Source organism: Numida meleagris, chromosome 1, assembly GCF_002078875.1.
Source record: "Numida meleagris isolate 19003 breed g44 Domestic line chromosome 1, NumMel1.0, whole genome shotgun sequence".
Lineage (NCBI taxonomy): Eukaryota > Metazoa > Chordata > Aves > Galliformes > Numididae > Numida > Numida meleagris.
In genome coordinates this window covers 80410536-80424954 of record NC_034409.1, presented here as the reverse complement: position 1 = coordinate 80424954, position 14419 = coordinate 80410536, and the positions used below count along the sequence as shown (strand labels likewise).

The 14419-nt window shown below is 43.8% G+C and overlaps 1 protein-coding gene across 1 annotated transcript in view; it reads left to right on the top strand.

Moving 5' to 3' along the window:
* The window catches only part of LOC110399287, a 4628-nt gene extending 3775 nt beyond the window's left edge, over window positions 1-853 (top strand). The window contains exon 4 of the mRNA XM_021397720.1: window positions 492-853. Within this exon, the coding sequence (XP_021253395.1) occupies window positions 492-818 (327 nt within the window). The 3' untranslated portion in view covers window positions 819-853. The remainder of the gene's footprint in view (window positions 1-491) is intronic.

The window sequence follows — 14419 nt, the reverse complement described above, 5'->3', positions numbered from 1 at the left end:
CCCCCCCCCCCGCTTCTACGCATTTCTATTTCCCACTTTATTTATTTATTTTCCTCATAAACTTAAATGACCCCGGAGGGGCGGGGGGGCAAGGCGGGGCCCGACAGACACAGGCGACCAATGGAAAAGAAGGAGGGGGCGTGGCCCTCGCCTGCCTCAACCAATAGACGTCCAGCGAGCGAGCTGCGCTTGGCTCGCCGCCGGCCAATCGTGCGGCGCCCTCCGCCCCCCGCCGGACCACCGCGGCCCGTGCCAGGCAGGGGTCTTCTGGCGCGCGGGGCGGGACAACGGCCGTTAGCCCTGAGGCGACGGCTCGGGGAGGGAGGGCTGGAGGGTGCCGGTCGCCGTCCTCAGGCAGCGGCGCCGGCTAGGGCCCAGGGCGGGTGTGGGAGGAAGGGACACATAATTGTTTCCTTCCTCGAGTGACCCGCAGGAACCGAGCGGGTGAACTCATCCCTTTCATAACGGCGTTTTGCCTTGGGTTTTCCCAGCCTCCCGCGTCCCAGGGAAGTTTTCCGTGCGCCGCAGCGGATTGTCTCGGCTCGCCGTCCTTCTGTAACCTAAGCGGTGCTTGCTGCGTGTTCCTTCAGGCTGACGCTGCCCTGCGCATCAGGAAGCGCATCGCAGCCTTCCAGCCTCCTCAGCAAGGCGAACTCCTTTCACCGAGAGTATTCCTGCCCCGGACCCATCACGGCCAGAAGCTTCTGCTCACCTTTCTTGTTGGGATTCGGCCTAAGACCCCCGCTGGCGTTGCTGGTTCCTTCGGAAGGGACCTGAGTGCCATTGAATCTAATAGAGAAAGCATGCTAAATAAATAAATAAATAAATAAATAAATATATCTGATTGCTTAAATCTGACTGGGATCATCTGTCAGTCCACATCTGCCAATACACATCCCATCAAAAACAAAGCCAAGACCTTTGGGTTTTTTACTAGGAGCACATTTATAAGGTTTTTACCATCCTTAACAGCTCTTACGCCTTTTTGCACTTTTGTCACTGTTTTTGACTGTGATCGTGCATGCTTGTGCTTCAGAGCTGCCCATCTGACCTACCATCCTTTCTGCTTACTTCCCTTTTTTTTTTTTTAGTCAGAGAAAACTTCATAGTTTTGCCAAATTTGCCTCATAGTGTGTTTCTTTTTCCTTCCTGTGCATGAGGTTAGCTTAGATTTGTCTGTAATCATTCCTTTGAAGAACCTTCCTATCTCATTTGTCTCTTACAGTCTGCTCCTGTGAATTCCCACACAGTTTTCCAGTTTCCTCATCCTTGCACCCAGCTATATTGGCTGTTCCGTCCTTCCTTTTGCATGGATTACCCATCTGAGATAAACAACTCAACCCAAGTTGCCTCCCACATTCGTATCATAGCTAGTTTATACTCATCTGTTGGAGCCACATGTGCGCGGAACTCCCATGCCTGTTGGTTCCCTCATCTTTCATGTCAAAGCTGACCACCAGTGTTTTTCTGAAAGTGACCCTGCTGGGTTCCTTCCTCAACAACCGTGTTCCCCGTTGCCATCAGCATGGGTGATTCTGCTGGCTATTTTAGGAAGCCTTCTGTTTCTCATGCTTCGTCTTGTAGCAAATACTCACCAGGAGAGCACCCAGCTCCTTTTCTCCTTTCATAATTCCCAAGACACCCTTAGCACATTGTTATACACCAGTTCTGAAAGCTAAAAAAGGCCATCTCTTTTCCCCAGCCCCTCATTACACTCCCTGAACAAAGGATCACCTTTATATTTGTATTCCAGTCATATGGGTCACCTTTCTGAAGCTCTATTGCTCCAATTAGAACACACCCTTTATTTTTTAGTCTATGTAACCCTTTTTTTGTTTCAAAGGTTCGTTGGTTTTAAATGTGACAGGAGTAATTAGTAAGCAAACTACAAGTGTTATTAAAAGAAGGTAAGGAGCTCCATCAAGCTTGGCTCAGTGTTTTACTGAAGCACTTGGATTTTAAACACTAGCATAATTGTCATGACTATATAACTACTTAAATGTAAGCAGACGTCGAGGTTCTTTGCTGAATCAAAGCCTTAATTTTCTTTCCATTTTCCTGTGGCCTGTTCTGCATTTTTAAGCTGAGAGAGTGTGGAGTAAAACTCTCAGAAAAATAATTTCTCTAGGGCATACTCTGTTTGATAATGTCATACCTGGAACTTCATCTGGGCTGTCAAAACAATGGCGCATGACAGTAAAACTGAGCACACTGCATATACATAAATCTTTCACAGTCTGTAACTAAGTATCTAGAATGAGCTGAAGGCTCTTCTAGCAGAATTATTTTACTAAATGAGAAATTATATGACCATTAAAGCAGATACCTCCCAGCTAGTAACTCAAGCTAACAGCAAGTATAGGTGACAATATACAGACATGATTAAAGGGCACTCTACAGATGGATAGGGAAATTTGAGGAGATGCAGAGGAAGAGATTCCTCTTGGACAGCATTTGTCGTCCACCTGAGATCCCAAGGATGTGTTTCTAGTAGGAATGACAGCTGTATTAGATGCCCAGCAAGATATTGTTGATTTGCTGACATGACTGTAGAGAATGTTTCCATTAGTGATGTGAGCCTGCTTCTATTTAATGTTGTCATTAATGGTTGTGGGATAGCACAATCTGAAAATTTTCATTGAGCAATCATGCTCAAAAATATTACAAACCTCACAGAGGACTTGATTAGAATGCAAGCCAATTGTGTTAAATGGAGGAAGAAACGCAACCAGCAGCAGTTCTATGAAATATAAGGGTAAGCATGAAACAAATCAACTATAGGAACAGCTGAGGAATCTCCTCCTGTGTCATGGTTTTGTGATTTTTGGTTACTGGTATTCCACATCATAACATCATGTAATGGACATACCTAGTTCTCAGAAGAGAAGGACTACTACAGTCCCCATGGTACTTTGCTCCTTTGTTACCATTTTCCAGCCGGAGGGAAAAGATAGAAGCTCGCAGTATAAAAACTTGCAGATCACGAGACCTCGTCCCTTTTTCCGCCGTCTCTCGTCTTGGCAGCACCTCGCTCTCCAGCCGTCTTATCGTCGGTAGTAGAGTAAGGCCTACCTTGATTTTGGGACATTCTCTCTCTCTGTATTGGATTTATCAGCTTAAATTGTAATTATATTGTATTATAGTGTGTTGTTTTGCATTCCGATGTTTTATTTAGTAAATTAGTTTGTTTCTCCTCAGATTGTTGCCGCTGTTCTTTGCTCTCAGGGCCATCTCCCTACCCTTTTCCCCTTTCCCCTTTTCCCGGGACGTGGGCCCTTGGGTCCCCGTCCCCTTTGTCACGGAATCGGGCCTAACGCCCGAGTAACTACAGAGGCAGGAAGTACTCCCAGGAAGGATCCAAGAGATGAGGCTTGATCACAAGTGAAGTACAAATCAAAGGTAAAAAGGGCACATCTCATTGGAGGGTGTAGAAACAGCAGTGTCAGCCCAGAAAGAGAGTTCTATACTCAGTGTCAAGGAGGCCTCAGTTGAAATACTGTATTCAGTTTTGAACATGGCGTTTAGAAGAGATTCTGAAGATTAGAGACCAAAAGTTTTGAAGCAAGAATGGTAAGAGTCTTGGAAAACATGACCTATGAAAAAACAGCAAAGGAACTGGATTTGTTCAGATTAAAAAAGGGAAGAAAGAGATGAACATTACAGAGTTCTTGCATTAAATAAAATTACTGCAGAAGACAGATTGTTCTCAAAGATTTCAGTTCAAGTATCAGGAAAACCTTTGAGAGTTCAGCCCTGTAACAGCATCCTTGGAGGCCACATAATCCCCAGGACTGAATGGTTTTTAAGTTCCATAATGCCAGGGCCACGCACCCATGAGACAGTTGTCCAAAGCAAAGTAGGAAGGTCTTGAGTGGCACACTACCTTGCTAGGACAGGCTGGGAACTGCAACACTAGGAGAATGTAACCCAAAATTCTTCGTATCTTTCAGCAACAGCAGCCGACTCCTGCTTTAGCTAGAGACGAGACTCCAGCAGGCAACTCAATGGGAGCATATTGGTGCTCCAAGAAGCAGCGTTTTCCATCTTCTGCTTAGCTTTCTTGGCAGGCTTCATATCTAATCGGAGGTAGTAAATAGTCAGGACTAATATTCTGGGAGGCAACCAGGCAATGGCTGTCAGATACTATCAGTTAGGGTTCCTGCAAGATCTTTCAGGTCTTTCCTAACGCTACATTTTTTTTGAGCAGGTGTTTGAACAGTGGGCACTTTGTACCTTCACGCCTTTAGCTTACCTTTGGGCGAAAGCCCTGTGGGGCACAACTCCTTTCAAGCCAACAGAGTTGCAAGCAAATGCCTCTATTTACTGAGCCATTTCAAAGAAATCTTGAGAAGTTGTCTAGTCACACAGTAGAAAGATTGGTAAGCTTGTAATCTTGTAAACAGCAAGGTTAGAATGGGTTACATTTTTGCAGTAACTATCCATGTGAATGTCAAATTGTACATAATTGCTTGCTGATTTCCAGTTTGGGGGCCTGAATTTCTTACCTTCATTGGCGGGAATGAAAAAGTAATCCCTCATCATGCAGAACTCACAGTATAAGCATGAAAAGCTTATTTCATTACATTCTTACAATATGACTTCATTTTTGAGCATTTTGTGACAATCTGGCCTAATATTGCAATGATTCAGACAATAGAGCTGTGCTATTGTACTTTAATGACTGGAAATGTAATTTGCTTCCTGTTTAATATTTAAGCCAGCAATAATACCAAAAAAGCTTATTGCTCCTAAGAAAAGATGAAAGGGGCATAACTCTTAGGGTTTTTTGTGTTCAAAATTTGACCTACTTTAAAAACACTAGAAACTCATGGGAATGGTCTTCAGAATTAAAAATACCAATATGAGATTGTTGCCTGGGAATTTTAAGATACATCACTTCCAGCTCATTGAAAAGCAAAATTTCCCTCCCAAGGGAAATCCAGATGATTCAAAATTAATTTTTGTCCTGAAATACTGAATTAGCAGGGCTGTTTTTTTTTCTTTTCTTCTCTCTTTTTTTTCCCCACAGAAAGTGAAGTTAAAAAATTATCTTGAACTTCAGAAATATTTAAGTTGGGCTTGATGACTGGCCTGAAAACTTCCAGTCTGGCTCTCAGTAATCTGTGTCTGTTCCAGCTGCCTCTATCAACCTTACATTGCCAGTGCCATGAGAGCCTTTCTCTGTTGCCTTTGGAGAAACACTCTTCAGTGGTGAAGGAAAAGATCTTTTGGTTTAACAGATGAGGAAAGACCACTCAGAAAGGCTAATCTATGGAGGACAATAACACAATCATGCATTATCTGAACCACTACAACAGAAGCAGACACAGTGGCTCAGATGATACAGAGTCAGAAACAAAGCAACCTGAATGGATACTAAAGTGGCTAAAACTTCACATGAGGTTCACCTATAACCTGTCCTACCTCTTCATCCATAAGGGCCCATCACCTTTTCATTTGGTACTACTGCACATTCCACTACAGTGTTGATGATAGAGTACACACAGACCTGCCAAGCCTCTCCCTCTGCTCCTTGCTTCTTCCATCAGACTCTTCACCTTGAGGGCCAAGTTCCTCCTTGTTAGCCAACATATTTGGGCCGTCACCATTGTAGGGCTCAGCAAGTCAAGTCCAGTGCCAGCAGAGAAAGGAAACCTGTGAGATCTGAGGCTTCATGAGATGCCTTGGGAACAGAGCCATTTCTAGTACTCTGCATGTTATGAACAGAACCACTGAAATTCTAAGGCAGAAATACTCCTAAGGAGAAGTATTTCTGAAGTCAGGCTAGATCAGTAGTGAAATACAAAGCAAAGGTCATAGAGCTGGGTAGGACCATCTTTTATTCCTTTCATTTTTTAGACCATCCACTCAGAATGAATATTGGTTAAGTTTATATTAAAAAAAAATATCACGAGGAATTCTGCGCAAATATCTGTATTGTCAGGCCCAACTAACGTCAGGTATCACTGGAAGGAAAATGGAAAGAAAACAAATACTTTCAAATGTTTTGTTTCACTTGGTTTTATAAATAAGAGGGTGGCATCTCTTTTTAAACCGTGACATTTTGACAAACAATGATGCTTTGTGTTATCCTTTAATAAGAAGAAATGTGAACAGAATTGTTTCAGGCAATCTGAAAAGCAGCTTGGGATGGAAGACTGCTGTGTACTATTCCCAGATCAGTCATTTACTTGCTCCATATATTTGGATAAGATACTTAGTCCTTATCTACATGCCAAGGTTGTACTGCTTTAACTGTACCAGTTCAGTAAAGCCGTGCAAACTAGTATTAACACAAGTATATTGGTATTAAAGTACTTTTATCAGAATAATATGTTCATGTTGGGCAAAGGGAATAATCTTGCCTGTATAATTTACCTTTGTACCATTATAACTGCTGGCAGTGGGCAATAGACTGTTATAACACCAAGATAAAATGATTTCAGCCCTTACAAAAATACTTATGGATAGTGCTAGTATTGTGCATAGACCACCTCTGGTGTCTCAGCTTCCCCAGATGTAAAAGACTTGTAGTTCATACCTTGCAGGGCTGTTGAGCCTTAATTCAAGTCTGTAACAGAGCTTCACAAAGCCTGCATGAAAGGTGCCAAGGTTCTTTTTACCTACTCACTTTTTTTTTTTCCAGTTTCTAAAAAATGTTTGCAAAAGGTAGCTGTGCCTCAAAACACGCAATAACACAGGAGTTTAGCTGGGTTTTCTTCCTTTTTGTGTAAACTTTCACACTGCATTTAACTCAGACTTATCTGGCAGCTATTTCATGACATGTGGCTGTGAAGCCATCCTTGTTTTTTCATGTATTAAAGTGAAACCCACTCCTCTCTTTCTCTGTGCTTCAGGAAATGGCTTTTGCCCCCACTGCTGTTAGCTTGAAAAGCAAAGGTTAAATCAAGAGGAGCAAAAATCTCGATCAAGACAAACATACAATAGGGATGTTTTCTGTGTTGCCTCTTACCTAAAATGTGTGTGTGTGGGGGGGAGGGTGTTGAAAAAAGTCAAGAGGCTGCCACCTGTTGGGAGAAAGGAGAGAGAACATGAGAGCCTCAAACCCTGGCAGCACCTGACAGAGGTTGAGCAATGTTAGGCTAATTGTTGGTGTAAATGACATCAGCACTTGGCCTACGATCTGTAGCTTCTCTCCGAATAATTTAGTAAGTACAAATATTAAAAATACTTGTAGTTAGACATTAACCAGACGAAATGTTTAGACAGCAATAGTAAAATGCATTTGATCAAACTTTATGGACTGAAACTCAAACAGAGTTTTGTTTAGTAATAATAATGGAGATGCTGATGCAATTCTTAGTTAATCAAGAGGGAAAATTCAGAAGCAGTCTTTTGAAATTGAAGAAGTAATTTCAAGGGCAGCTTTGAGTTTATTCACAAAAGATTTCCCAATCCACAAGTCCATTCCAATTGCTCCTTTCCCACAAGCATTCATTCTCAGTGCCAAGTCCACTGATGTTTTCCCCAGGTTCACTGCCCGCTGTGAAGCCATGGAGCAGGATGCTTTGCAGCAGGCTTCCTATTGCATCTTGCAACCCAGGCAGGAGTTCAGCTGCTCAGGTCTGCATTGATTCAGTTGTGTACTACAGTGAAACTCAGAGCCAATGTTAATGGGAATGGCCTGGACCTACAAAGACTCCAAAAGACGCCCACACAGAATAGGATGTGTAGGACTGGGATCCTCTTTATTGTCACACTTTAAAAGCTTACACACATCTGTTTTCCAAACATTCAAGTAGAATATGATCCATATCACATAAAAGCCCTTCACCTGTTTTCTTCTAAAAGGTATAGTGTTTAAGCCTTTCTCCCCTTTAGATGATACCCTGCATCCAAGAATTCTGTCAAGCTGGAGGAAAAGCGAGACCTTAGAGGGGCCCACTGTGTTTCAAGTGTTGGAGCCTTCCCACCAGGCCTGCTTTCCAAGTCACCTCCAACAGGATGGAGCTCCAGCCTGAAGCTGCTTTGCTGGTGTTTAGGGAGTGGATCACATCTGGCTTGAATTTAGCATTTGCTGTTTGTAAGCACTCCAAAGGCTGTTTAATTTATGCAGCCTGCATGTGTTAGTGCATGTGTGTATGTATTAAGTAAGTAAGACAGCTGGTTGTATGCAGGCAAGGTTGACTGTCATGCCTGAGGCAAGAGGCCCATGTTGCATTATTGCCCTTTACAGTTCTTTGACCTCTGCTTGATATACTTTTCCATAACCCTAGGCAGTGAGCTCTGTGGGTGGGAACTATCTGTGTGTTACTGCCTGTTAAATGAGGCCTTCACTATGGAATACAGCTTCTGAACATCACCACTAGACAAATACCATCAACAGGCAAGGTGGCCAGCATCTATCTTATCTGGTCCACCACAGGCAGGGTGGATATTTCCTGATCCAGGGGAAGCTGGCCTGCAATGGGAATAAAAAGCTGCTACCTTAGAAATATACTGACACTGGCAAAGCACAAAAGCCACAAATCCTAAAAGCATAAATGGTATACACCTCAAGAAGTTATAACGAGAATAGCAGCACACAGATGTGACCTGTAGACCTTCTGAGATGGACAGCTGGGAACCAAGGCAAATATAGTCCAATGCATAAGTGAAATAGTGCTGTATCCAGGCATAGTGCAGCTATGTAGTACAGATATTGGAGTTAGCCCTTTCAGTTGCTTTCTTTATCACTAAATGTGAACAATTACAGCACATCAAGAAGATGTCCAGGGGACTCATAGCTGCATTTCTGACCCTGTAGTATTTTTTCTGTCCTGCAGGAATGGAAGTGTCTTCTATACACAGAGAAAATTCAATAGTTTTCAGTGGATTGTACACTCTAGGGTAGACAGTAAGTGTAGAACAGAGCTTTTTCCCCTTGTCCACAGTATCTGATATGCCACAGTGCTCTCGGGGTATTTATACACAGGTACTGTTGTTTTTCAAATGAATGACAATGGTTGCAAAACACAACATGAACTGAAATTCAAAGCTGTACCAGATTGAAGATGAGAGGCCCTTAGCTCAAATTAAATGTGAACTAAGGGGACCAAGGTATTGCCTGATTCACTGGGAATAGTATTCATCTTTTGCCATGAGGCTGTGCTTCAGAATGCAAGTTCTTGGGGCTACTAAGGAAGCACGAAAGCATTACTTGATCATACCTGATGTGGTATTGCCTGAGTGTCTCTGCGGCCTCTGAGGCTTTATCTTGGAGGAATTACAAATATTCAGTTCCTCTCCAGGGGACATTAACTTTGGAACATAATGGTAGGCATTAAATTACAAAGCATACAATCTTTCCACTGCTAATCAACTCATGCTTGTACTAGAAGCCTTGCTTGTTCCTCACACTTTCCCCAGTCCCACAAATCCCTGTTGGCTTCTACTCAACCTTCCAGTTTGGGTTGACAGTACATGAACCCTTCTAAGAGGTGTCAGGGCAAAGACGTTTGGCATTCTGAAAATTTAAAGTTAAAAGATTAAACAAGATTTGATTATAAAAATATAATACGTGACCTTGTGTGTTCAAGGTTGTATTTATTTTCACATTTAATTTCAGTAATAATGTTCCTTAAAAATGACAGTCAAGACAGTCAATGTGTAGTCTGCTGCACCATAGAAGTAAAAATCCAAGAAGTTTTCTAAAGGGACTGTCTCTAGTTTGCTGTGAAGTTTATGGTGATGAGGGGCCCTGATAACGCAGAATATTGCTCAAGAGGTTGGGAAGCAGGACATGCATGTACTGCTTTGTAGTGCTGTCAACTTATTCTTTACTACTTTCTGAGGAAAAACACAGACCGGTGACATTTAAAATTTCTGCCCCCAGTTAAAAGCATAAAGCAAGAGTAGAGGTGTTACTCATGCTATCAGCTATCATTACTCTAGGATAAACAATGAGAATTGCAATTATGGGCAGAGTGAATATTACTGTACTAGCAGCAGTGGAATAAAGTTGTACTGAGTATTAAGGCTAGAGGTGGATAAGCGTTAGTTTTCATACTGCTTCCCAGAATAAGCTTGTCTGCTTTCTCTGAACAGCTAACAGCACCTGCTGCTTATAGTGACGATGCAAAAGTGACAGCTCTCAGCCTCTGCTCACTCCCTCACTTGTGTTCACATTAGGACATAACCTACAGGGTTGTAGGGCCACCATGTTGCCTGATTGCTGGATGATGTCAGCCCCAATCATCTATGTATCATGCCTCTAGGGCACTGAATCATTTCCTTTTTTGTGCCCTTTCTAGTGGGGAGGATCTGGAAATAAGTGCTTTCACCTTTCATAGCCGCTGGCTAGCAGTATCTGGCATGAGAACTCGTCATACTGAGCAAGCTGTGCTGGAACTTCACATTTTAATCAGAAGTGCTTAGAAATTATGGTGCTGCCATCCCATCTAGTGGAGGGATCAGATTAATTCATCAGCTGCTTGTTGCTAAGTAAGCACATACTTCTATGGTGACTGCAGGAGCACAGCTACCAGCCCCATCAGGATGTAAGCGATCTGCACAACTTGCTCGTGCATTGGCTTCACCCAGAGCAGGATGAATTGGGTGCACTTCTTGACACGAAAAAAGGCTGAAAGTTTACACTGATGTCCAGTAGCTATAGCTGCATCGGAAGACACATTCAGGAAGACAATCTAGCGGTCAGTTTAGGAGAGATCAAAGACAACCAGCTCTGCAGCAGTGCTTCATTACCTGTCAGTAATGGGGAAGTGAGGAATCTATTGCTTCACTGACAGCTGTTTAGGTTTTTCCCTTGCCCCACACAAATACTGCTGGTTTGAACACTTCCTGTCAGCTCCAAAGAGCCACGCCCTTTTCCTTGGCTAAGTAAAAACTGGCTGAAGACATTTGCACTAGGAAGGAACAACCAGTTACCCTGGCTGCAGGCAACAGCTTTGCTTCTCCAGGGCAGGAACATGAGCAACAACTGTAGTCTCTGAGCTGCTGCCAGCAATTAAAACTAATTAGCTATTTGGAGGCTAGCATAAACACTCTGCAATTCCCTTTGAATCCTTCTACAACCTCCGTAAGGGTCATGATCCACCACAGAAGAACTTTCACCTACTTCACAGGCAGGATGAGAGAGAGAGATCACTCCTCCCTGCGTGGAAGAGGCCGCAGAGCCAAAGCCTGTTAGGTTATCCTTCCTTGAAAGAAGGGATCGTTTGCTATCAGGCTAATTGTCATGTTTGACAAATTACGACAAATCTAGCATCAGAGGAATCAACTGTCCCTGCATCTGTACAGATTGTTTTCCTCCTTGAGGAAAAGGAAGGGATTTCTAACAGGTATGACATAATAAGCCTGCATAGTTCCTTGTTGAGGGGCCACCATATAGCAGTTGCTATATAGTGTCCCCAGGCAGGTGTTTCCCGCCCTGCATCTCAGCATGTGCTAGGATGAGGGAAAGTCAGTCCTGAACAGGGAGAGGGCTGCAGAGAGTTTCTACTCCATTATTTATCTGAATAGAGCCCATGGGGCTTACTCTTTAAGAAAAGTGTGATTCATCCCAGCTTCGCAGAACAGCTTAGGGGCAAGTGGGCGTAAGATGGGTGCGGGTCCCTCCATCCCAACAGGTCATTCACTGCAGGCAAGGAATCACACTTCTAAGGCAGTGCAGGGCAAGCAGAGCTTGTGGAAACTTGTTCTGCAGATCAACAACAGATTCCAGCTAAAGGATTGCTAATGAAAATAAGCTAGAAGTAGCTTCTCTGGTTCTATTCAGTGGAGTTAGATTGCCAGTAAGTTTTAAATCAGTGTTTCTTTCCACAACATAAAAATACATGCTTTCTCCCATCGATCACTGCCTTCAGCCTTTGCATGCACAGCACCAAACCGTTATTTTCAGTGGTACAAAAATGCTCTATTCAAAGTGCACTAGATGGCAGTGTTCCTTCTGAATCATTATCGAGCCACTGCTCCACCATGCTCACCATACTCAGAAAGCAAGGCCCTAACATGTGTTGGCATTGTCAGTTCCAGGGTATTCATCCAAAATCTGGATTTCCAACTCTTGTGACATTCTGAGATAGAAAATCGCATCCTTCTTCCTTGCCTCCTTTCTGCTGTCACTTCTTGGAAAGCCTTTCTCACCACCAGTTGTCCACAATTGCTTCTTGCTGTCAAGTCCTCAGAGTTAGCGCTGAATCTAAAGGTTAGTTGTGTTTCCGCAGCACAGAGTTCATATATTGCTTGACCTTATTCAGCAGCTCCCTCAGTGCAAGCTTTGATCTGTTGTATTGATCTTTGGGTGCCTTTGGAACAGAATGTGCTTTCCTGACGTATGAATACAAAGCATTAAAAGAAACATTTGGCTTTCCAGTATGAAACCAAAGATATTTTTACTCTGAGATGCTGGGGGTGCTCAGAATCAGCACACCTCACCTAAGGCAAAACTGCATCAAGCTGGAAAGTGGGAGATACGGAGAGGAGTAGAAACATTTCCATAGCATTGTCTGGTGTTTAAACTTGCTCTGTCTGCTCACAGAGGGTTCTTGACAAATTCATTAGCATTGCTCACATCCTGTGAGAAATTTAATTTTAGCCAGCTGTATCCACTGCACAGTTCTGCCCCCTTTCGTCCCCAAAGGGAAGCTTCAAGCCATTCTGCAGCTGTGCTTTTAGGAGAGGAATCATCTCCAAGGGGAACTGCACTCCTCAGCTGATCTTGAGGAAATGAGGGCTGAGAGCAGCTCAGCATAGGAAACAGGAAAAGCAAAACAGCGTTTGCTGCCTGGTTTGACTGCTACTCCCCATAATGCAGGAAAGTTGTAGAAGGTAATAATTTAGGAGTGAAATTTCATAGCAGTATTAAGCAGATCCCAAGTGGCTGAATGACAGAAGTTCTGACACCTTAAACTCTGCTGGAAAATGGATGGTATGGCCACTTCTCTGGCAATAAATTCTTGAGAAGCCTCAACAACATGCTCACATGCATGGCAGAGCGGTGTCTGCTGCTCAGTGCAACACCTGCGCTCAGCCCCTTCTTGCCTTCATTAGGGGAAGTCATAGGAAAAACTCAGCCCTCACACTGAACAGTCTATAGAGAGCACAAGCACATCCAGTAGACCTGAGCTGAATCCCAGCCCAGTGTCTACCCTATAGGAAGAGAACAGCTGGTGCAGCCTTCATCCCTGGCTCTGGGCTCAGATTTCAGCCCAGACATTCCTGGCGAAATGAAGCATATGAGCTTTTCTCCCCATCCCAAGAATCAAATCTTAGGGTTTCTGTTTAAATGCCTCTGCACTGACCACTTTGGATCCAAACCTGCCAAAACTTGCTGGGTACCATACCCTGCTGCAGCCCTGTGCAGCGCACCAGGTGACCTGCCCAGACCACAACACTTCAGAGCTGGGAACCTATATCCTGATGCTGTGCCCCAGGCTTCCTGCCAATTACCGTCTTCTGCAGCCAAAGGTTACAGTCTAATTTTGGTCTCCAAACATACCAGCTCCTTGGGGGTAGTTTTTGGTGGCAAACCTTGCTTATCTCCAGAGCCAAGAGAGGGCAGCATCCTACCTCAGCTGAGAAGGTGAAGGAGGGGGGAGCTGCCTGGCCACATGTCTCTTTCTAGGAAAAGGCGAGCTTTATCAGATGGCATTTTAGAACAAACATTCATTTCAGGACTTTGTGCATCTGTTTATAGAGATACCAACCAATTTATACCTTGGAGTTGCTAGGGACAGTTTATCACGCACCTATAAATAAAATCCAAGCCCACCCTCAATGTGCCACCCGCAGCTGCCCATGCCCACCTTTGTCCCAATGAGAAGGTGCAGCGGTCTTCCATCAGGGAGCATTCCTGCCCAGGTGGGACACAGCAGCAAAGGTGATTACATCTCCTTTGGGCCAGGAATAATACATTTAGCTTTACATGAGGTGGTGGTAGAGGGGGAGGCGTTGCAAAAGTAGTAGCTAGGTGCTCTCCTTTTGTTACTGTCTTACATTCATACATAAATAATGCTTATACTGAGACATCAGAAAGCAGCCAGTGACTGGAAATAGAGGAATCCAGCATCTAACAGTGGCTTGTATGCCAAATGGAGGCTTCTGGTTTCCAGAGCTACATCTCCTTCAAACAGCCCTCTACAAGAACCACTGAGGTGCACACCCATGGAGACCCACGCTATACTTCTGGCAACCTTCAGGCACTGAGCTTCTGATGAGCTCAGTGGAAGCGCAGTGCTGCTGAAAAATCCTGTTGTTTGGCCTTTGCTGCTGCAAGGGAGAAAATGTACAAAAGCTTTTCTTTGCTCAGGTTCCACCTGCAACAAGTAAGAATGCAAGAGGAAGGAGCTATTGCTGCACCACTCCTCTAAGCAAAGAGAATGATCACAGAAGGGTTCCCCATCCAGGGAGCTAGCACTCACTCATAGGCTTGAAGGGAAAAAAAGAACAAGCCCATGCT